General features: G+C 42.4%; 2 protein-coding genes, 1 long non-coding RNA gene and 1 other non-coding gene across 5 annotated transcripts; 3 read left to right on the top strand and 1 right to left on the bottom strand.

Moving 5' to 3' along the window:
• Positions 1–28: 28 nt before the first annotated feature.
• Positions 29–17,178, bottom strand: polg (DNA polymerase gamma, catalytic subunit). 2 transcript variants are annotated; one of them, XM_022754200.1, is made up of 24 exons: positions 17,042–17,178; positions 8,882–8,888; positions 7,096–7,583; positions 6,629–6,824; positions 6,297–6,464; positions 6,058–6,204; positions 5,826–5,905; positions 5,507–5,689; positions 5,179–5,321; positions 4,918–5,041; positions 4,573–4,797; positions 4,295–4,412; positions 3,904–3,987; positions 3,551–3,661; positions 3,280–3,440; positions 3,117–3,170; positions 2,915–3,032; positions 2,673–2,808; positions 2,274–2,520; positions 2,018–2,140; positions 1,730–1,898; positions 1,256–1,464; positions 990–1,150; positions 29–117 (listed from the first exon to the last, which is right to left on the bottom strand). In XM_022754200.1, exons 1-24 carry the CDS (start codon positions 17,152–17,154, stop codon positions 59–61), a joined length of 3,624 nt encoding a protein of 1,207 aa, XP_022609921.1. In that variant the 5' UTR covers positions 17,155–17,178; the 3' UTR covers positions 29–58. The 2 variants fall into 2 exon arrangements, with proteins under 2 accessions (XP_022609921.1, XP_022609920.1); XM_022754199.1 differs by lacking the exons at positions 8,882–8,888; positions 17,042–17,178 and adding an exon at positions 8,387–8,459 and having other exon boundaries at positions 7,096–7,693.
• trnar-ucg lies at positions 8,722–8,794 on the top strand. Its single transcript has one exon. It is a non-coding gene; the product is annotated as a tRNA-Arg (tRNA).
• LOC111228373 (Golgi apparatus membrane protein TVP23 homolog A-like) lies at positions 8,900–10,830 on the top strand. Its single transcript, XM_022754201.1, has 7 exons — positions 8,900–9,084; positions 9,241–9,323; positions 9,686–9,830; positions 9,985–10,074; positions 10,175–10,303; positions 10,391–10,519; positions 10,624–10,830. Exons 1-7 carry the CDS (start codon positions 9,082–9,084, stop codon positions 10,648–10,650), a joined length of 606 nt encoding a protein of 201 aa, XP_022609922.1. The 5' UTR covers positions 8,900–9,081; the 3' UTR covers positions 10,651–10,830.
• LOC111228374 lies at positions 13,178–24,117 on the top strand. Its single transcript, XR_002665374.1, has 4 exons — positions 13,178–13,319; positions 14,842–15,064; positions 16,893–17,203; positions 23,779–24,117. It is a non-coding gene; the product is annotated as an uncharacterized LOC111228374 (long non-coding RNA).
• Positions 24,118–24,561: the final 444 nt, after the last annotated feature.

The following is a 24,561-nucleotide window of genomic DNA, read 5'->3' as shown; positions in this document are numbered from 1 at the left end:
TGAGTGCAGGTGCTGCTGTTCTGAATAACAACAGCATGGTGTCCAAAAAGCGCTACCTTTATTTGTTCAGAGAGCCTTTAGTAACATTGATGATTTCGTAGATGTCCAAGGCTTCACCTGTGGAGAGTTTGCACACATTGTTTAAAAGTCTGGTTGTGTTCCTTCCTCTTTCACTTTATTCAAAAGAAATATGTATTTTGTATATGTATTTTTAAACAAACTGTAATTTCTGTTTCACATTGTTGGAAGATTTGTCAAGGACCAATTTGACTTCCTGCCCCTATTTTGTCAGGATGAATGAGGTACTCCGTTGTTAAGATACATGTCAATGTAACAATTAGTTCTTATATTAATGATATATTATATCATTATGATATATTATATATTAATGTTGTAACTACATGATGCTTGAGATAGCTCTATTTTGTCAATGGTTACACGAACGGAAGATCTATGATTTCCCATACACATAAATGCATCCTAAAGAGATTTCAGACTAGATTTGTCAATTGCTGTTTAGTTTTAAAATAAATATTATTTCTCTTCCTTACTCTGTTTTATAGTCTCTTTGTTTTTATTGTATTTTGCATGGAATTTTACCAAGCATTGCAGGTATCGGGTAAAAATGTTGGTTTGTTGCACAGATTTGTAATTTGTTCCCTTGAATTAATAACTAATTGGAGGTTATTTCAGTACTTCTTATGCTTTTCTGGACAGATCAAATGTGGCTGTATAATGCAGTGCAAATAAACTGAAAAGTTGTTATATTAAATATAAAATGGCTGCTTAGGCTTTTGATTTTGGACTGTGATGTGAATATACTTGGGGTTTTAACAAATTTTTTAAACCTAATATCTACAGGACTTAAGAGATCTTTTATTTCCCCTCCTGTATATTAAATATTTGTTGAATGCATATACTGTGCCTCAGAGTAGAGAAAAAACATAAGCCAAGATAAAGGCTGATGATGGTGTCAGAGCAGAACTCACCAGGCAGTAGGCCGTATCTTCGCTCCAGGCCTGTGGGGTTAGAGGGGGTCACACAGTCCATGGTGACCTCCTTCCTCAGACACTGGTCAATGTCGACTGCACTGAAGAAAGCTACTGACTGGGGAAGGTCCTGCATGCCTAACGCATGTGCGAACGCACTCCTGCCCGAGACAAAAGCGTGCAATCAGAAAAGCTGTCAAGTTTATTGCCAATTCCTCATTGGATATTTTTGACAAGGAAGTACAAAGACTGAACCGTGAGCAGACCTCGTAAGCAGGTTTGTGATCTGAAGTGCCAGAGCTGCTCGGTAACGGTCTTCACTGCGGACGAGGTACCGCACCTCGTCGTGGATGCTGATGCAGAACCGGCCATCAATCTGGTGCTCCTCAAACAGCCACTTCATGGCCACCAGTATCAGATGAAGGTAGTCCACTGCTGAGCTCTGGACCACCCAGTTCACTCTGCTGGTGATAAACTGACGAAAGAGAGAGATATAGCACGTTGAACACGTATGTTCCATCTTGAAGGCATGGGATTATTATGTAATGCAGAGCCACATTTTTTTCCAGCAACAATACATCTCATATTTCTGAAAGCTCTACACAGCAGTACACAAACAGATGCATGCAGTATAATAAAAGCTTTAGTCTCTATGTTACAAGGCCCTTGAGGTTGGCTGCTCATGCTATTTGAATACAAGCACATTGGTTGGATTTATGTTTACAGTTGGTCTGTCTCACCTCGTCCTTAACTGCCTTGGGCTCCAGGGCTCTGCTAATCCTGCAGCCAAGAACAGGCGTGGCTGGCTCGGCTGAATGAGCTATACTTTCCAGCTTATTGAACATGTCCGATTCAGTACCTCCAGCCCACAGACGTTTGCCGAGGATATCCCACCTCTTCCGCTGATAGCTGAGGGGTATGAGGAACAGAGAGGGGAGAAAATCAAGGAACAGAGAAAATGAGAGGAAATTATGTTATGGTTTCTGACAAGTTGTTGTGTTTATGTGACATTTTGCTTGCTCCCTCACCACTTTGAGGCCAGTTTAGAGATCCTCCGCAACTCCTGCAGGGAGATACTTCCATTATCCTCCCTCTCCACCTCAATGCCCAGTTCATCGACCAGCCACTCACCCTCCTCTGACAGATTGTATCTGACAAAAAAATATAAACACAAGCATGCAGCACTAGGGCTCCACCTCGTCACATTTACACAAACAACTAAACAAAGCTAAGCAGAAATAAAATTTTTACTTGAACACACAACTATTCAATTGTTGAGTATACCTGCGGATACCCTTTGTTAAGGCATACATCTGCCTGGCCTTACTGGCAGCTTCTGTCTGACTGAGGCGATGGTTGAACTGCATCAGCAGTCTCTCGGCAAAGGGCTGTCCCGCACCATAGATGCGTCCATAGTTGAACACCTTTGCGTGCTCTCTGCTGATACCCACAGCATCAGCAGTGCGGCTGTGCAGGTCAGTGCCCTGACTCTTCTTTCCCTGAAGGGTCATCCAGCCAAATGCTGTGGAGCCTGAACCCCGGCAGGGACATAAGATCAGCACGGCTAACATCAGATGCTGTTTCTCCAGACTAAGAAAAATGTATTGCCTTGTACAACTTTAATAGTATGGTGTTTTAAGTAAGGTAAGAACTAAACAAGATTTTGAAAAGGACAAATCTCACCGTGCATGCCAGCAAAGTGAGCCTCTCCAAGCACAGCGGCAATCCACAACTCCTGAGAGTCTACATCTGCTCCGACCAGGTGGTACCCAGGTGGTACCTGCACCATGGCCTTCAGCTCACTGCCAACCCGGTCCCGCTGTAGACACAAAATACAGTCCATATAAACAAAATTCCTCTACTGACTGATAAATACAATTCAGTGATGTGATGTGCAGTTTTTCTTTGTCAACTCTGCCTCTTACCCGTGCATTACTGGCAGTCAGCCACGTTGGCTCGACAGCCCTACGTGTTACCGTTCCAGCGGTGATGACCTGAGGTAATATGGCACCATACTGACCCTCCTCATTAAACTTTTTGTGTCTTTGGGAGAGAGGAAGTTATATATTATCCAACTATGGCTTTTCCCCACTATATGACGGATAGCAATTGATATACCAGACAAACCTGTTGACAATACGAGGAAGCTCTCCCTTTCGCAGCCACAGCACCATCTGAGAGCTGTGAGGGGACACAATAAATTCATGTATTCACCATCTTTACCTTTAACAAAGCTGACCTGGTATCACCCAAAAAGATGAGTAACTTTATGGTTGAAACTGACAGGTACCTTATACGTTTATGGGCATTCCTCCAGAAGGACATCATTTTGTTGATCTCCAGAGCTCGTGTAGCATTGGTTCCATCCCGCCCTGCCCTAAGAGTGCCATCCTCCATCTTGGCCAGAAAGTCCTTTGAAAAAGGACTGCCAACGTTGTTGTGATTACCATCCTGAAACACAAATATTCAGTGAAATGATGAAAGTAGCACATTGGAGTGACATTGTGCCGATGCTAGTTATTCAGCATTCACTCTAGATAAACACTGAAACTTCACTTTACCTTGTGAGGTAATTTGAAAAACCAGCACCCTGGGACATCCACATCATTGTAGGGCCCGTTTCCATGGTGGTAATGACACTGACTCTCTGGGATATAATTTGGGTCTTGGGACTGTTGTTGATACAGAATACAAAGTATGTCATACACTGAATCACAGTGAAACAAAAAGAACGCATGTTGAATAAACAACACACAGTGTGTTAGACAAGAACCTGGAGTTCCATATTAACAAGGATATAAAAAGGAGTTGCTATAAAGAAATTTAACAGTATTGTCCAGGACTGTTTAAAATGTTTATGATATAGAAACAAAGGCATAAAGCATCTGCACATAACAAAGACCAATAAACTCACCGTGCTTTTTGTCCTCTGCCCATTTTTCATCATTCTGACTCCATTTTGCTCTGTCAAACTTTCAAAGGAACTTAACTCCTCCACCTGGAGATGAGAGAAACAAAACTCTGTCATGATCATTCCTGAGCATGTGGGCCTGATCAATGATCGGACGTAGTGCCGACACCAGGTCCAGGTGAAGCAAATTTCAGTGGATTTCAACATTTGAGCCAAAAACTTAAACAATTTTTTTTAAAAAGCACAATTTGATGAGTTGCACCATGTAAAGTCATGCTGCTGCATGTTAGCTACTAGCTAATGCAGGAATAATGCATCTCTAGAGGAGTTAATGCAGGAGTTGGCAATGTCCTGCCGTTTGCACTAGTCTCTAACATTTGATGAGCGCATGCACCTTTGCCCACACTGCACTGTCTGTCAACATGAGGTCATCTGAAGGGTTGAAGTCCAGGTACTCAGGCTGCTCTTTGCTGTTCTGCTCGCAGTACTCTCTGTAAACACTCTCAATAGCTCTGTGGAACACAGGAAGGATTTAATACACACATCCTTCTTTTACTCTGAGGTTTAATAATTCACAGAAATATCCAGCCATCTATTATTACCCTGATAAGCTCATGTCTTGATGAGAAACACCCAACCATGCTTTTACATCAAGAGCAGTGCATCAACTACCTGTGTGGGCACACAGGCCCAGTGCTTTCCTCCTGAGAAATCAGGTTATCCCTGCGTCCAGGTACCAGATAGCCCCATCCATGTTTCTCTGTGTAATGCAGGGGGAAACCATCCCACGTCAGACCCATCAGCTTAGGCGTCAGTCTCATCTGTAGACTGATCAGACTGGCTCCAGGTGACCAGCTGTCCTCCTCAGACATCTTCTCACACAGCTTACGATACCACCTGATGACACAGTAAGGGGGAGATGGACTGACTTCCACTGTCAGTAGCAAATGGAAGTGGAAATTGAAACATACTGTATTAAACACGGGATGGCTCTGTGGTGTGTGGGAGTGCTCTTACGCCGGATGTCCAGGTAGATGTTGCCTTCTTTTAGGAAGTCTATTCACCGTTTCCTTCAGCTTCTCCACAGCCAGCCTGCTGGGGCAAGAGCCTGCCATCTCCTCTTCGGATGGTGGACCTGGATCTAATATCACAACGACTCAACTGAATCCACTCATCTGTTTTTTTGTTTGTTTTTTTTTTTTTTACACCTTTTGGCATTGCTGTTAAGAGAGATGTAACATTGGCTTTATAAATGTGGCCCAGTATCTGAGCTTTTACCTTCTTCCCAGTCTGGAAGAGGAGTAGCAACTTGTGCTTCAGCTGCTTTTTTCAATAGTTTCTTCTTGCTGGCAGCTACTTTCTTCTGCTTGAATTCCTGCACATCCCACTCAAGATCCCAAAGCCAGGGGTCTTCTTTGTATCTTACGTAAAATTTTAAACATAAGCTGTTATGTAGATGTTTTTATACAAAGCACCTTAAAACATCCATCTTTTGGATTTATAGACTTACAGTTCACACAAAAATCTACCATCCTTTTTACCTTATCACACAATTATGGCCAAAATTACACTCTGACACAAGGTGTTTAATAGGTGCTCTTTTCACCTGTCATCCTGCAGCAACTGGCAGGCATCGTCTGCTAGAGTCATCAGAGACTTCTTCAGCTCTCTCTGGAGCTCTTCGTAAATGTCCTGAGAATCTTCCAGGTATCGATCCCAGTTTTGGTTGACGGGAAGGTAGCTCACACCCATCTCCAGCATCCCGGCAAACGTCACTGGATGAGGACACCTTATAAAAGACAGTCAAGATGAGCAACATTGTGAACAAATAATCATTGTGTGTTGAATAATGACTATTGGCTACACATGAAACAACAAATGTACGAGTTGAGGGGAAACTAACTAATGGGTTGGGATTGACTGACCTCTCCAGGAAGAGGGGCAACTGTTCTGTGAAGACTTGATGGGTGGCCTGAACATCCATGGCGCAATACTGCATTAACTCCTGTAGAGGTCAGCAAAGGCAAAATTATTTGCCAACCTGTACTTGATGGTGACGGTGATGATGAATGCAAGTGATTTAGAGAACCTTTTAATATGCATAAATTGGGCTTATGATTACTGACAATCTGGCACAATTTGTCGTGAACCTCTGACCTGGAAGTTGTTCCTGACATCCATCATGCTGCCCTTCACAAAGGTCTCTCTGGCCTCTTTCTGCAGGGGCGGGCCTCCCACATACAGTGCATGGACATCAGCAAGGTTATTAATGCTGCTGATGTTCGTCCAGTCCCAGGAGCCGATCTGTGCAACAAAACATCAGGAAACATTGAGTTTTGCCGATGTCAAAACTGCGACACTACCACTCATAAAGCCTGTGAGACAAAGACACAAACCATTGGGCCCTCCCTTTTCTGTCCAGCTTTCTTAATGTGTTCCTTGACCTCCTGAAGACCCCTCCTCTTGCCCAGCTTACTGGCCATCCACAGTGTGCGCTGGAACCCAGTCAGTCCTGAGATGGACATGTGAAGGCTCATGGTGTCCATGAAGCGCACCTTTGAACCCTTTAGGAAAAGAACACATTATTTTCTTTGGTGTGCAATACATGAACTTTTGCCTCATTAAAGCAACATAGTACCTGGCACATTTATTCAAGTGAATCATACAACAAAGTTCCAATATAAAGAAAGATATGTTGAAAAAAAATCACCATGCTCTGAATACCTACCTTTAATAAGTATTGCTCTTTAATGTACGATCTGTCAAAACTGACATTATGGCCCACTATGAGCTTGTTCTTCCACTTGCCCTTAGGAGGGTAGGCAGAGTTCATAGGTGTCTCAAGTGGGATGAGGTCAGCAAGGGTCAACTGGTTTGACCAGGAGTACCGCTCTTCAATCAAACGCTTACTGCACCAGGAATACCTAGCATGAATACCCAGGGAGAGATAGAGACACTGGGAAAAAGATCGACCTGCTGCCCATTTACATTCACGTCAAATTTTCATATATCACGTTTTTTGCAAATTTTGTTGGCATTAGTGTGATGATGGAAATCCACCCTCTGCCTGTTAATCAAAAACAACTAGACCCATAACTCAACACCACAATGAAGCTAATCAGTATTTCCAATAAATAATTAAATGTCAATATTTCTCCACTTTACACAATCATTACAATTCTTCTTCATCCTCACCAGTTAGTAGGAGACACAGCAACAGCCAGCGTGGGACACTGTCCCTCTGTCATGCACACCTCCACATCAAATACCAGTGCTGACTCATCTGGAAAATCCACCTTCTGACTCTCCCCATTGGGTTCATAGCGTGTCCAGCCAACCTCCCAGCTCCATTTCTGGGGCATGGGAGGGAGCTCGGCCAGATGCAGCTTGGTGGCAGCGTCAAGGTAGGGAAGACTCTGATTCTCAGCCAAGACACGGAAGTGCTCATCAATATTTTTGCCATACATTTGGGGAAGCTTCAGCTCTACATCGGGCAACAGTGAAGTTTCCTTCCCCCATAGCTGGTGTTTCTGCAAATGCTCAATGCTGCGCTCCACATCTTCCTCTCTGTATTCTGGTTGTAGCCCTCGAAAGATCTGCTTATGGAGGTTCTTCGACAGCATCTGAATGTTCAGGGGGTTCAGGCGGGTCTCTGTGGAGTCCTCGCCCTGAACGGAGTGAGGCTTGGTGGAGAACGGGGAGCGTAGACACGTCCATTGTAGAGAGATGAGAGACCTCTGCAGAGGACAGCGCAACACATGCAGCATCACCTCATGAGGACTTCACACTAGAGCTGGAAGACATAGATACAGCATCAGCATTGTGACGTAATACATCTTAGTTGGGCCCAGGTTATGCCTCTCATGTAATGTAATAAGAGGCGCAAACTGATATTAGATACTGCCATGTCTAGCTAGGTTAAGGCCAGAAAAATAATCTTTGCACTTATAATGTGTAATTTAGCTTTTAAAATTGTCTTAAATTATCCTGGTCTCATTAAATGATATATGAGAGATTGTGTGGCCTTATTTTTTGGTAAGCACAAGGAAAGCTATGCAGCTAAATGAATGCCTTTATTTGACTTCATCACACATTCCTACTTACTTTACATTATATACTGTTATACAGTTTGCTCACAGTATTGAGGACAATGAAGAACGGTTAAGAACGTGATGGTTTACTCAAGAAGTTGTCAACCAGCTTTAACAATTAACATTAGTAACGACTGAAAACGAGTGCTGGAGTTAACACTAGCTTAACTAACTGTGAGTTTCTCGTGTGGAAACGTAGTTAGCTACATTACTTGTTCTAATTAATACACCGCCATCCTTCTAATGTACGTTTATCATGATGTTTACCAACAGTAACACGCTTGCCCGGGGGGGACTGTTGCTAACTTGTGAGCAACTTAACAAAACACCAAGCCGTGTAATTTGTACGTTTCTTAGTCAGACGGTCGCTGAAACCAAAAGGAAAGGCACCTCACCTGGTCTGTGTTATCAGGTTTAACGTTAAAGTAGTCAACCAATTTCTGCTTAAAAACCGCTCCGCTGAAAATGAGGTTGCTACTTCAGCATGTCAACCCACAGCCTTGTAAGAGCAAAGCAAGACGAAGCGCCAGCGTCCCCTAGCGGTCCGGATGACTGCACCTTTTGTTAGCATGCAAACAAATGATTTGATTTATACCACGGTGGTCAAATTACCGTTTTGCACCATGGTCAATTGTGGATTAACCACAACGCACAATAGTATCCCACAAATTGATAAATCATCGTCATACAATATAAAGAGGATATTGCATCCCCTATATGATACATCGTGGGCCGCGTGGCCTAATGGATAAGGCGTCTGACTTCGGATCAGAAGATTGCAGGTTCGAGTCCTGCCGCGGTCGCTTCTTTTGATATCCTCTGTTTATGACTCCAGTGACGAGATTGTTTCCCTCAGCAAAATGCAGATCCGGTTTCGACGTTAGACAGACTCTACTGCTGTGCGACAAGGGGCTGTGCTGTAGTGGTGCATAAAGAGAAACATCTTTCTCACGGAGAAATTTATACAGATGTGGATGTGAAAGCAGTGACTGAGGAGGCAGAGGCAGTGTCAAGTGTCAGTGTCGGTGTCGGTCTTATTTCACTGCAACACCTGGCTCCAGCCCTACAGTACAGCAACGCTTTCCCCCAAATGGTACTTCGCTTAGCTCTACACATCCACAGTCATGAAACAAATGGAGATTTTATGTTTTGTCTGCCTCTAAATGTATTGTGTTTGCATGTGCTGTATTAGCTAAAATGGTGAGTGATGATTTTTCCTGTGTTGTGTTTCGTCTTTGATTCTTGTCAGACGATGGCGGATGACACGGAGGATGTTGAGCTGGACTTTGCTGCTGACGAGCAGGAGAGGGCGCGGAGAAGCGCAGTTATAAGGTGCACTGCAGGAGATAGTGATTATCATATACACTCATTTGTCTTGTGCAGTCAGTCTTTTTCTTATTAAGATAATATCAATAAAGATATCGGTCAGTTGGGGGATTATTTACATCTTTTTATGAATAATTTCATTTAAACAAATCTCAGCAACTTAAATGGTTATTCTCTCTTATGAGATGGCTGTTTTTTCCTGTTATATGAAATGTGATTTCATGTGTGCCTACATCATAATTAAGTGTCCTTGTGAAGTGTGTGGTGTTGTGAAGGGTAGATTTGCTGTACAAGATGTCTCTGACTGCTGCTTCATTGGCATTTTTAGGCTCTTCATTCATCATTCCTAACATATGATTTGATTGCAGACACCCCCTCGCCTCCTTTTTCCACCTGTTCTTCAGAGTGGTTGCCATTGTGGCCTATTTGCTCTGTGACTGGATCAGCAAGAACTTTGCATCATGTTTTGTCCTGATCATCACTCTGCTTTCTTTTGATTTTTGGTCGGTCAAGGTGAGAGGTGAACCATGTCAGCTACTAATTCCCCTTACTTTCCTATGCCTCGCCCCTCTCTTGCCCTCTTATGCAATTCAGTATGCTGTTTAATCACTTTCTTTCACTTGACTGATTTCTATTTCTCATGCACAGTTGTCCTGTGTTGTTTCAGAATGTGACTGGCAGGCTGCTGGTGGGGCTGCGGTGGTGGAATCAGATTGACGAGGATGGAAGGAGCCTCTGGGTGTTTGAGGCCAAAAAAGTGAGACAGCGTTATTGTCGTGTGCCATTTTGAATGTGGATGAGCATTTTGGGGATATTAAACATGGTTGTTCTGTGTGTGTGTTTCGGTGTGCATGCAGACCTCCCGGGGCAATAACACTGGAACAGAGGCAGAGGCCAGGATATTTTGGCTGGGTCTAATCATCTGCCCTCTCATTTGGACATTCTTCTTCTTCACCTCTCTGTTCTCCCTGAAGATCAAATGGCTGGTGAGACACATGCTGTTTGTGTGCATGCTCTGCATATACATCACATGATATCTGATTCAAATGCATCTGCCTGTCTGTCTCCCCCAGTCTCTTGTGGTAGCTAGTATTTCCCTCCAAGTGGCTAACCTCTATGGTTACTTACGCTGCAAGGCAGTGGGACAAGATGGCCAGTCTCCAGACTCCCGCTCTTTTACAGGACAGCACCTCCTGCAGCGTGTGAGTGACTGACTGCAGCATTTATAGCATGTAGGCTACAGCTGTCCTGTTAACATGTCAGTGTCCATTTAACATGTGCTCACTTATAATTTCTCCTCTTCTAGCCAGACATCATCTATGGAATACTATGAAGATTACCTCCTCTAACTACACAGCTACTCTCCTGTGCTTGTGTGTGTTCGTGGGTGTGTGTGTGTGCGAGTAAGAGATACAGAGAGCTGCCTCATCTCCAGAGTTTCCACAAACTGCATCTACTTGAATGGCTGTGTGCCTTGTGCATGCCTTTGTTTCATGCTGCTGCCCATGGATCACTCTGGCTATTATTTCAATAAAAGATAAGTGCATTTTATATTTTTTTCCTACTCGGTGAATTATTGTGGAGGGTGGAATACCAGATATTTGGAGAAGTAAAAAGCATATAGTTTTTAAACTACTCATATAATCTAGATTTGTACATGTTCTTTGTCTTGGTTTCAGTAAACGTCTTTGTGGCAAACCTCTTTGTCGAAAAAGCTCCATGACCTATGGGGGAAAACACATATAAAGCAGTCCTATAGTATTAGTACCCTTTAAGAAAACGGACCTCAGTGAAAGAAGAAAAGGGGAAAGCTGCTCAAAAATCAAAATAGCACTCCCTGTCTCCACTATTTAACTGAAATTGTTCCACTGCACCCCTAAAAGTTTCAAGAGAAAATCCTGACGGTATTTCAGGATACAGCACATGTGAACAAACAAATGGCTATTAAAAGTTTGATGAAAATGTAGACAGTTGTGATCTGCAGCAATCCCACATGTTGTGGCGGGCAGATTTTCGGTGCTTCAATGGACCACATGGAGAATAAATGAGCAAAAGAACATGAACCACACAAAAGAATGGGAATCATGTTTGCCTAAAAATGGAGATGACTAATTTAAAGTGTTTTGCATTATCAATCGTGGTATGCAATTGAATATGAATATGAAACTGATTTTTGGAAATATTAATTTGTGAACCACAGCTTACACAGTCCAAATCAAATGTAGGCTATTTTTCATTCCTCTGATTGATTCCAAATATAATTTAGGGGAAATTTGATAATTTACACTGGCCATGTTGAGCCAGTATAATTTGAATACCTCCAGAAACATTTCTGCTAAGTCTGTGCACAGGTCAAACCATTCATTTCAAGAATAAATATTCATTAAAAACAGATTTGGAGGCTGTGTGCAAACTGGAATGTAGTTTGGGCTTTTTCAAAAAGTATTCCTATCATATATTTTATAAATCTATTATTAAATCACTGAGTACTGAGAGCTATGTTCATTTAATTGAAATTAAATGTTCAGAGATGATGAGAAGCCTAACCTATATTCATTATCTCAGTCTTGTGTCCTTCACATTCTGTCTTAATGTGCTGTGAACATGGATAAATCTTGGGAATGACCCTAATGTTTTTTCATTGGTCCCAGAGTAGTTTACCACATTTAAGCATTTTCTTCTGACTGTACAGATTTGGAGGAAACTGCTCATGCAACTCTTGGCAGTGGCTCCTGATCTCACAGCCAGCACTTCACCACAATCGCCTCAGGCCTCAGAGATCCTTTATTTGTGAAGAATGATCACACCTTCTTCCAGCCTGTGAAACCCTGTGACCAGAGTAGGGCGGGAAGTGCACTTGTGCACTTCTTGTGCAAACTTACAATAGCCTACTGGTATATATTTGGTAAAGGAAGTGATAACCTCCAGTGATAAAATAAAAATACTAACACAAACATAGGCCATTGTGGCTGGCTTTAGTCAGCAGAGTTGCTTTTTGTAGGTTTGAACCATTGTGCTGCCTTGGGTGTTGCAAATCTTGGGATTTTACACAATTTTGATTGTTGTGCCAAAAGGTCAAACTGTTTGACCTTTAACCACATACAGTTGCAGTGGAGAAACACAAGGACTATTCCTTTGTTACTATAAATCAGGAGATATGTGGAAATGATGTTCTGAGAAAATGTTGGTGCAGCACAGTAACTAAGATACAGAGGAACAACAGAGGTGTAGCATAAAGTTCAGATGCAACCAGCCTTCCTGGGAAATAGGAGACAACATCACAATCTGACCTGACTAGTGTTCAAGTGTATTTAAAAGAAATGACAAATATACAGTATATTAACATGTTTACAATGAAAAAACATTAGCCTAATTAATCTATGGACGAAGATCATGTGAAAAGATCAGATGGCAAATTGTTGAGATGATATTGTTTTGTCAACTGCTGCATTCAAGGTCAAGGATGAGCTTTCAGTCTCAACGTTTAAGTAAAGACAGATGAGAATGGTCCAAGAAAAAAATCCATCAAAATTTCCAGAAAAGTTACTAAATTGATTTATTATTATTATCATGACTACTATTATTATGATTATTATTGTTAAAAGTAGTAGTAGTGGTAGTAGTAGTGGTAGTAGTGGTGGTAGTAGTAGTAGCTAAAAGTGAAGAAATCGACGAAAAGCTAAAGAAAATAATTAGGAGTGAGACGTCTGCTCAGCGCGGACGTTCTTTGATGCCGGCGGACTCTGTGATTGGTCAATACGCCGCCCTGGTCCTGGTATGACGTCAGTGCGGGAGCGAGTTGTGTGACAGTGGAGGAAGCGCGCAGGCTGGAGGAGAGGCAGAATCTGGAGGACCGAGGATGAGGCTGGACTCATCTAAGAGCAGCGGCACTGACTCTCTCCAAGGGCCCGATTTAAACGCAGAAAAATGAATGTGGAAAATTCATCTCGAGCTAAAGTTTGTGGACACTTGGCTCCAGAGTCTGCTTTGTTTCCGAAACAGGTAAGAAACGCCTCCGGTAATTGGCAGGATATGCACGGACAGCATTACATTTTTACCTGCTTTGAATCTCTTCTCATGCCATGTCCATGTGTCTTATGCAGAGAATTTAGGGACCCAGAAGGTGCATGTTCAGACTACCAGGGAAGGAGCATATTATTAACCAACAGAAACGCCCTTGCGTTTAATTTAAAATGAGGGGAAAGGTGTTTGGTCCCTAAACAGACAAAAATCCCTTGTTCTATAAAGTGGCAGAATATTGAACCACGCTCCTCGGCCTAATATTATGACTATGAACAAATTGGTTTCTGTAATAGCCTATGCGGATAATCCTTGTGATGTGAAATAGTCCAGTTTTAAAAGAAGTAGGCCAATCACAACTCTCATTAAAAGTAGGGTTTCTTTGCCCCCAGGAGCACTAAAGAGCCAAGAACAAATTAAAGCATCTTAAAACCCAGCTCAATTTAGATTTAGTTGATTAAAAAGATTAAAAAAAGAGAAAAGAGTCAGCTGTTGATCTCAGAGCAACATTTAACCTGCTGCATCAAAGAGCCAGTTCTTAACCTAAGGGCCGTGTTAGGTTCATGGTCATGCTTATAGGCCGCCCTACTTTGGTCACACTGACGTTTTATGGTCATCCAGTCAGAAAATAGGCTGTTATGGAAATTTAGCTTCTTGATATTGTACCATCTTACATGTGTAGACAGGCTTTAAGCATGTATCTTTATGTTTTTACAACAATGTCAGTTTTTTTTTCTAGTATTGTCAAATACAATCAGTCATTCATTATGACTATTAAAATATCTTTAATTGTATAAAATCACACGGCAGGTCTGCAGCATTTAGTCTTAATATTGCTCCTAAATTACAAGTGTAAAAGGGAGGGGTAGTGTAACGGGATAGCGCTGCAGAACACAGGCACGTCCTACAAATGATCTGAAGTGTTTGAACTAATGGGCAGGTGGATGTTTTTGAATGCAGCTTAGCACGTGCAATGTGGCTTACAATTTGCCACTTGAAAGTTTTAGATTTTTAAAGTCTCTCCAGAGCTAATAGAGACAAATGTTCTGCCTTGTAAATTATGTAGTGTAAAAAAAATCAATTTTTCTCATTATAATACAGTCGGTTGTTACTTGCAAGAGATGCTAATCCACGCTAGGCCCCCCGCACATATATTTACCTGTAAATACAAAACAATATCTATCTTCTCTGACAGTAATAATATGTTTAAATGAGAGCTTTCAAATGTAACTACAGAGTAATCTGATATTTACAGGAATTTAATGTAGAATTGGGTCAACACTGAGTAGGCCTTTAACCAGACACCTTACATATCATGACATGAATATCTGACGGCTGAATGTTTTATTTGTAGCTTCTTTAACCGACAAAATGTGTGGTGGCCTAACTCGTAATAAATGTAACACCTTTGATTCAAAACCCCTGTTGTTTGGCTGTAATTAAGATATGATAGTGTTTTTAAATATTATAGGCCTGCTCATGTGTCTTCCCCTCTTATTTCCAGATCACACCAGCATCACGTCGGGCTCCAGCAGGAGCGTGTGAGAGGAGGTCTGTTTTTGTCTTTGGTTATCTAGCTGTATGAGTGTTAAATACCTGTCATAAAGCTAGATAACCGAAAGTAGAAATGACTTCCGTAACGTTGTACTTCAGTAGAGAGAAAGGGGGGAGGACTCCTCTGGCTTTTAATTCACCAAGGCTCTGATTTTGACTTTCACCTCGAAAAGGTAAGAAAACAGTTTTGCTTTATCGTTTTCCTAAAGTTTGTTCAGAAAAAGAGCACACAAATAATCCCAAATGGCTTGTCTTGGCTTTAAGAGATTTTTTCCTCTTATAATAAGCACAAACGTTGAGCATATGGCAGATTTGTAAGCATTTTAATAGTTTGCAGCTTTTTCTTTGTAGAAAAAATGTCTATTCATTGCATTCATCACGTGTTACCCTGATATGCAGGCATGTGATAATGGGGTCTTTTTTAAAGAAAATAAAAACGCCTCTCAAACAATATATCTTGATTTTTTTTACTTCATGGAGGAAATACAAAGTGCAAAGCTCAGCCTTATTTATCACTGAGTTACAGAGTTGGATGGACCCAGATATATTTGTTGTGTGCTCTTTTAATCTCACTTCAGTTTATTTTGAGGATTTGGTGTATGAGCTGTGCTTCAGGGTCCACAGTCAGTAACTGGCCCTGTTTTTGGGTGGTTAGGGTTGCTGTCCATTCAGGTCCTCTGCAACATGGTGCTGAATGCTAAACAGGTCGCCCAGTGGGTGGAAGAAAATAGTATTGTCCAAAACAAGAACTCCCACACTTTCTCCATTTCAAGGGCTCCCGCGTGAATGTGTGTGAGATCGATTAGATTTAAAAACATCATCTGAGAAGAATTTTCTTATTATTGTGCCTTAAAAAAAATCTAATAATGTAGGCAGGGAGGTAGTATTGGGTAGACTGCAATTTGCCTTTTTCACAGCAGACATTTTGACTTGTCGCAGTGGAAAACATTAACGATGGCTCCGATCTATTAAAGTGTCCCAGTAAGCCACAACAGTGAGGCAGGATTTCTCTCAAGGATCCCTGGAGTTACCTGCTTTGGGACACACTGGCATGTTGCCCTGCCAGTCATGTCAACGCTCAAGCAGATACTCTTGATTTATCTTTTGCTTTTTACAGCACACTGTTGAATTCATTTACCTTTCTCTTTTGGAGTATTTTCCATTTATTGAAAAAATGAGAACAGAATTTAGATTTCACTTGTGAGCCTTTGTTTATGGATGAAAGAAAAGGGAAGCGAACACTTTGTCCAGGCACTAAAGTCTTCAGGACTGCTAATAATGCAGTTGAGTGGTGTAGCACCCTACACACACAGGGTTAAAAAAAAAAAAAAAACACTTGGCGTCTGTATTTTAAGCTGCACCGAGTCTTGGAGCCTTTGGGAAACATTGTGTCTTGCCTCAATGAGAAGGCCAGGGCCATCCTGTAGACAGGAGCTGAACCTTTCACACTGGTACTTCAGCGCTGTGCGCTGCATACGCTCAGCTCAGAGAATGCCACTAAAGCTTAAAGAGCACCAAAGTGAGATGAGTTTTCATTCACTCTGTTAACTACCAATCGTAATAGAGCTTGCTGTAAAACCAGGCTAATTGCTTAGTTTCACAGTGAGATATTGGATGTGAAAGGCCGAGGCCCAAGTCTTTTCCTGAGCTTTCCATGTTAAAGGTAGCATGTGAACATGGCGTGCTTGAGGCTTTACTTATGGGATGGTCCAGGGCATCCTTGCTTCGACCTGTCTACACCTATAATGACTCTTCTTGTGCTTTTATTGTAGCAAAAATACACTCGCGTGCCCACAGAAAGGACAAGAGGAATGCTCTTTGAATGAGTAAAGCTGGCCAGAGATTTAAAAGTTTAGATAACTGGCTGATTTTTAACAACTGAATTAATTGTTTAATCAAGAGCCCACAACCATAAGGCTGTGTTACACTGTAATGATAACAAAAGGCGAGTTTTCATGTTTTATTCCCCTGTTTTCTCTCTTTTGTCCTCTCTCGTTACAGGTTTACGATTAACAACACTGAATAATCAGGTTTTCCTGAAAAGAGGAAAGATCCATCATTAAAAGCGAACGAAGAGAGAGAGAGGGGGAAACGCGGTCAGTCCGGAATTGCCACCTCCTCCTCCTTCCTCTCCCCCTCACCCTTTTTACCCCACAGCCTCTAATGCCATCTGTACTGCCAACGGGGGACACTTTGCCCGTGCCAGGAGGCGGACAAAGACCCTGCCGGATCCCTGGAGTATGGGCGCGCTCAGAGGAGCCATCTTGGGAGATGTTGCCGCAACACCTAAAATGGCAGGGCTGGCATACGAGGTGAGCTGCATCATGGTTTTCTGTTGGGCACCAGTTGTAATGGCGTTGGTGGGCAGGAGGTGGGGGAGTGTGTGTATGTGTATCTGACTGTGTGTGCGCTTGGGAGGGGGGGAAGGGAACAAGGAAGAAGGATGAGGGAAAGAAGAAGAGTTTCCCATTTCCTCCCCAGTCACACATGGCCTCTCCCTTTTCTCTATCTTCTGCTCCTGCTAATTAGCAGTTAAGGGGTGATGTGAGGGGGGTTGGTGGGTGAGGAAGGGTAGTTGATGGTTGGTGGGAGGATTGGGGGGGGGGGGCGCAAACAAAATTAATGAGCTGGCACTGGTTGAGGGAAACCTGCCATCCTCTCTTGTCATGGTGCTTCTTTATTCCCTGATGAACACCAGGCAGTGGTGTATGTTGCGTTTCCACCTGACAAACCTTGTAGATTAATTCATGCAAAACTGCTTTTGTTGTGAAATTCACATTATGATATTTTGTACAGTATCTTAAGGATGTTAATATGTCGCTCCCCTCAGGTGAATTTTGTTGGGCGCTGATTGGGGGAAACTGGGATAATTCCCCATTTGGGGATTAACATTATTGTTTTTAAAAGTAGAACCAATACGATCTCAGATTTAAATTACTGTGTGTACAAAAGATATTTTGGCTTACAAAGCGGTTCCTTATGTGTAACACTATCGGCACTGAATATTAGCCCTTTTTGCATTTAGGAAACATTTACATAATGATGTTCAACAGAACATTTGAAGTTACAGTAATTTTTTCACCAGCGTTTGATGTTTCATTGTCCATGTTGGAATACACTCTACAGTCACATGTTTGTATACGTACACGTCTTTGCATTTGTGTGTGTCTGTGGCTCAGAGTTGGCACAGTAAATCAATTTACAATTGTTAAAGCTACATAACTGCACACAGATTGATTTCATGTTGGATCTCATCTTTTTTAGACATTTGGTCTTAGCAATTTAATATTGATTACAACCCTCTGCAATGTAACTGTGCTGGTACCAGCTGCATGAGTGATTAGAAAATGTCAGACTTCACTAAAGTAAAAAATGTCATATTCTGCCAAACTCTGACGTGGGCAGACAGAGATCACCAAATATCAAGGCTCTGAATCTTCACCAGCTCCGTCCCTGTAACCTCACACACACACACACACACACACAGATCCTCAGTATGCGTCTTATCATGGCGTAGAGCTGCCCTGTACCCCTGGTGTCTCTGGCAGCAACCTGAAGCAGAAAAGAGAGATGCGTGAGCATGTGTGTCCAGGGCCAACATGTGCAGCTGCAGCGCTTGTGTGTTAATGAACAGCGCCGTGCATTTTCACATTATCATTCAGCACCTCTCTCTCACTCTACCCCCCCCCACTCCGCACCCCGCTCAATAGCTGTTTAGTCGCGCCCCCCATTCCCCCACCCAGCACACACCCACAATTGGGGGAATTGCACACACCCACCAGAGACGACCTCCGACTCTGTGAAAGCAGCCCCGCTTTTCGCAGCATTGCTGGGAGCTGGTGCTGCGGCGGGCCTGGGCTGGGGGGCAGGGTGGGAAAGACCCTCCAGACTAGACATGAGCAGATGCCTGAGACATTAGACTGTCGTGCGGATCGCCGGGGTCGGGCGAGCCGCTGAGTTTTAATGTGTGTGCAAGTGTATGTGTGTTTGATATGTGTGTGTGATGGGGGGGTGTAGTCCAGGCCCTGGAGTGCCACCTGACTGTTCATTAGTCTATTCAGCCTCCTCTGCATGTCTGAAAGGCATGGAGATGCTGTTTTTTTTTCTCTGCTAAATGAGAAGGATTTCACTGGCATTAGAGATGCATTCATGATATGCATATAGAAGCATGCACTCAGGCCTATACCCTGTCACATAGTAGATCACAGTCAGCCATTGCATTGTATCAGAGGTGTAATGCAATGCTATTTCAACGTACCAAGGATTTTTTTTTTTTTTTACACAGAGAATCTGATTTTATTTCGGATTTAAACCTTTGCACAATCCCTGTCATCAACCGTGTACTCCTTTATATTTGCTGAGTTTACCAGCTGGATGCAATTCGTCCTTCATGCAAACACAATCTACAAATTTGTATCACTCTCAGGTTCTATCAAAAGACAGACATCACGAAAATCTCACAAGACAGTTGGTGGCACGGTGTATCGCTGCGAATGACTCAGCTAAGGCGATGGGTGTGCCTAACAAGCTGAATGATGTAACTCGCGGATAATGATTATTAATGAGCTTTATACTGTACGTGCGCCTCCACAAGATATGTAAGGCATGTGCAGCCCCACATGTCAAAAGATTATTCCCTCTCTTTATTCATATAAAAGACTCAGAGCTGTCTTTATAATTGCATTTGTGCTGCTCATCTGTGATATACAGCGCATAGCTTCGGGCAGATTTGACAGAAGAGAGAAAGCAAGGTGAAGGCGAGAAATTAATCTTGGAGATACTGTAGCTTGCTCCATGCTACATCTCTGTTGCAGATCTCCATGGTTAGAGTTAGAGAAAACAGAAAAGCAATTGGGGGGGGGAGTAAAACTAAAAGACTGGCCTATCAAGAAAGGTTTAAAGACAGCAGAGACAAATGTATACACGTATGTAAAGGAGGCAAGAGAGGCAGGTGCAGCACATGGGAAGCCATGTTTGAGCCACCAGTGTTACCTCTGCATTTGCTGATGAAGTTAGCTTGCGTTAGCTTGTGCAGTGCCCATGCTAAAGCAATTTGCAGCCACGAGGAGCCGGGCATGGAGGACCGTGTCTGTGTGTGTTTGAGAAGAGTAAAGGGGGGGGGGGTCGGTTTGCAACTGTGTGTGAGAGCTGCAGCAGTCGGCAGAGGCAGCATGGTCAAAAAGAGGCGGTGACTGAAGCAAATTTGTCAGGAAAATGGATTCATCCTTACAACGCCTGCTGGAAGAGCAATCACTTTCGCCAATACTTGGAGGATATAAAAAAAACGAGTGACACGCATACATGCACAAATGCACGCAGAATATTTATTCGTCTAATGATTACTGAGATCTTTAATTCTCTGTAATTAAATGAGCAAGAGGGAGTAGACGCGGAGTTGGAATACACTGTCAAGGGGAGCGCATCTTGATTTTGATATGTGGTGAAACTGCTTAAGAGTCTGGTTTTAATCTGCTCTGAAACAAAGAGAGTTTTCAATCAAGACTGTCTGAAAGCGGAGTGGCTGGACAGTGAGGTCAGTGGCTTTGACACCGTGTCATCGAGGATTTAGGATGCGAACGTCCCTGAATCTCCCTTCACACACTGTAGACACAGTGTCTTAAATATTCATTCATCATACTTCAGTCCCTTCTTCTTACACGTAACTTCAAATTTGACAGAAAAATGTATATCCCCTCCAGAAAATGCCACAATAGAGATGATTACCTTTCCTTTTCTTTCTTCTCTCTTTCCTCTGTTATTCATTATTAACCATGTATTGCTTTTGCTATGTGGGATTTTCAGAGCAAGGAAATTATAATGTGTGACATGATGAAGTGACAGTAGCCGGCGCTCACTTCCCATTCTGTGTGGGTGCAGCAGCGTAGCCATAGTAGCGATAAAATGTTAATACCATATAGCTCCTGGGTTACCTCTTTGGATTCTCCTCACTATGTGTGGACACTATTAATGTTTTAACGGCTCGGCTGTGATATATATAAAGCCCAGCTCACGGGCCGCCCATAGTCTTGGATGAGGTCCAATGTGGGTCAAGCGAGGCTCATCGGGGCTCTTTAATGCAACTTTGGCCGAGACTAATCTAGCACAAAGCCCGATGTTAAGTATCTTAGGGGAAGATGGAGAGAAGTTTCTACATCCCAGGCTTTTCAGATTACGTCTGTTGGCTGCGGTGTCCCTGAGTAGGGGTCCTGCATGCCCCAATGAAAGTAGAGGAGAATTAGGTGACTGAGCCTTTAATACAGTGTCCCTTTGTAATCATATCAGGAGGAGATGAGGTTCTAGGGTGAGGAGAATTAGGGGGAATTCTTGGTATGACCTCTTTTTTTTGTGCATGTTATTTAATTCTAATGTATAGTACATGAATTCAGTGAGAAGGGTGAAAAAGGGAGTAAAAGAGGAAATGTTCATGAAAAAAAAATCCAAAAGTCTAAATGACTATATTCTAACCTTTATGTCACTGTTCTGGCATCAGTTGTATATATACGACTCCGTCACTCAGTCAAGTTCAAGTTCATGGGTGCAGCCACTCTGTCTGCGACCGGTCAAGGAGTTCAGAGAGTCTGTGGCCACCCTGGAGTACAAGAGGAGGACGTGGCGGTGGTGGTGGTGGTGGGTGGATGGGTGGATGGGGAGGTACATAGCCTTTGACCTCTGTTTGGGTTGCTATGGGAAAGAGGCCGGTCGACTCAGTAATGTACGACTGAAAAGGCCGAACTGTCAGAGCTGTCCAGCAGACGTCACCCCCCCACCCCCGCCACCCCCCGTCCCCCCAACCTCCACCAAACACACACACACACACACACACTAACTCCAACCCATTCACACATACTCACAGATGGCACGGGCCAGCTTGGGAATGTTAGCGGCGAGAGCTGCGCTTTATGTTCATCTGACGCTGTTGTAATTCATCCGAACTTTAGAGTTACACGGTCCACACCTCTTCCTCAGTGCATTCTGTTAAACCGCTTCTGTCTCCTTTCTCAGCCTCATCCTACACATCATCATTGTGTGTGTGTGTGTTTGTGTGTGCATTGTGGCATTACTGAGGTGAGACGTCAGAAAAGAACTTAACTTCTTTGCAAGCATTGCAAACAAAAGGCTTTGTCTCCTTCCCCAAATTCTGTAAATCAATTCTCGAGTCCTTTCAATCAGAAGTCATCAGAAATAAAGGGCATTTTTGTAAAAAAACACAGCCCTTAAAATCATCNCTCAGTCAAGTTCAAGTTCATGGGTGCAGCCACTCTGTCTGCGACCGGTCAAGGAGTTCAGAGAGTCTGTGGCCACCCTGGAGTACAAGAGGAGGACGTGGCGGTGGTGGTGGTGGTGGGTGGATGGGTGGATGGGGAGGTACATAGCCTTTGACCTCTGTTTGGGTTGCTATGGGAAAGAGGCCGGTCGACTCAGTAATGTACGACTGAAAAGGCCGAACTGTCAGAGCTGTCCAGCAGACGTCACCCCCCCANGGTGAGACGTCAGAAAAGAACTTAACTTCTTTGCAAGCATTGCAAACAAAAGGCTTTGTCTCCTTCCCCAAATTCTGTAAATCAATTCTCGAGTCCTTTCAATCAGAAGTCATCAGAAATAAAGGGCATTTTTGTAAAAAAACACAGCCCTTAAAATCATCATATAGAGAGCACTGAAACATAAAACAGACATTGTCTTCAATCTCAATTAAATTACAGAACAAACAAAAGGATTTCTTCCTCAGGGAGAATAGAAATTAACTAGCCGTTTCTATGGTTAACTGTGGGGTATTTGATGTATCTGTGCCCATAAAGACTTATGGTAAATGTATCCTCACATAAGCTTCTACTGCTATTGTTGTTTTCATCCTTTCTGTTACCAAGCTGTTTGGATACACGGCCTGCAAAGACATACAGACAAAATGATCTCTGACATCAGTGTATTTCTGTGCCTTCTCATTTTAAAATGGTCAGTGTTCGATGTTTGAGTGACTGCGTGTCGGAGCGGGCATGCAAATCCACTGATTGTAATATGTGCATGTTTCCATGCCCCCTCTGTAAATGTGTGAAAGTGTGGCCTCATTTAAGGTTGCATTCATTCAGGGGAGGGGTCTCACGAATAAAAGAGTGTGTATTTGCATACGCTGCATGCCGTCTGCAGAGAGGGAGCAGTCAAAAAAAAGATATCAGAGGTGGACAAAGAGAATGAGGACAAATCCTTCATTGTGGGGTTGGTGGGAGAAAGGGCTTGTCTGAATTGGGGAGTGGGTGAAAATTGACAGAGAAAGAGTTTAGGCTGGTTCCCTGTGGGGATAAAAGCCTCAAGATCCCTCCATGCATACAGCCTGAAAATGGGAGAGAAGAACAACATGCAGAGCACAGGGGCCTATTTTTACAGGCCATGAAAAGGAAGTTTGTTTTTCTTAAACAGTGTCTACAAAATCTGGTGTACAAACCTAAAAATCACACGTATCCGCAAATTCACTGTTGTCAAAACATACTCATCATGTGGAATAACCAAATAGCTTGGGTTTTTATCATTCTTTCTATATTGTTGTTCTTCAAATGTATCTCTGTAGGCTCACTGTTATGTGAGTCTTTTTACCCTGTGGTCCTTTGGTTTTTGTTTTAATCTCTTTTATAGCAGGTGCTTGCTGTTTTTATTGACTGCTCAGCACTTTGCAAGCTTTATAAACACAGCTTTTAATTAATATTAAGTTCTTTACAAATCTAATTTACTTTTACTGTGTGATGCTAGAGGAACTTTTTCTTTCTTTCTTTCTTTCTGTCTTTCTTTCTTTCTTTCCAAAACTGTGAAATATTATTAGTTTCCACACAGAGTGGAAGAGTTTATAGAGCCAAGTTTGATTCTCATGCTAATGATTCCCTCCATCATTTCTCCTCAGGACGGGACAGGATCTGTGAGACTCTCTGCACTCTGCAGGAAACTGCTTTGGCACGAGGAGATTGTGGACCGAACTCAGAGAGATGCTGTCATCAGATTGTTGAGACTCACCAGAGCATGAACTCTAGAGATTATCAGTCAGCTAAACGCTGCAAGAAGAAATCTATGTAGAAACAAAATATATGTTGTGTAAATGTGAAATGAATAGCTTAAGATGTCTGTTATCCTTGGAAATACCAAGTTAATAATGTATTTTAAAAGGCTGGATTAATGTTTATATGATTAGATTTTAGATTTTTTTTTTTAAACTGCAAATAAAAAAGCCTTAGATGTTCCTACTTACTTCACACTCAGCATTATATATCTATTTTCATGCATGTTTCAATTATTTAATTCATTTTTTTTCTTGTGTAAAGTGAAATATTTGTTACAGTGATTTGATATGAATGCATTAAAGCATATTGTTTTTAATTTACCGATGTCAATAATACGCCTTTGAAATAAAAATTATAAAAATATCATCGCTGTTGTAGGTGTTTTATTTTAGTAATCAATTAGACAAAGAAACAACATATTTTGTTAGATTAAACATTTCTATACACTCTTAGCGTTTTGTTTTCAATCTTCAAAAGGAGAAATTAAAAGTGACTTGAAAATAGAAAAGTGCCAAAATGTCTGGAAGTCAGAGTCTGCAGGACCTTTTACTCTTTTTATTTTTTTAGATTCATAAATTAGTGCATGTGTGTGTGTGTGTGTGTGAGAGAGGAACATGTGAGAAATGTTG

The sequence above is a fragment of the Seriola dumerili genome, unplaced genomic scaffold (assembly GCF_002260705.1).
Source record: "Seriola dumerili isolate Sdu_G_001 unplaced genomic scaffold, Sdu_1.0 BDQW01000219.1, whole genome shotgun sequence".
Taxonomy (NCBI): domain Eukaryota; kingdom Metazoa; phylum Chordata; class Actinopteri; order Carangiformes; family Carangidae; genus Seriola; species Seriola dumerili.
Note: the sequence above shows the minus strand (reverse complement) of the source record. Positions and strands in the feature narration are given on the sequence as shown.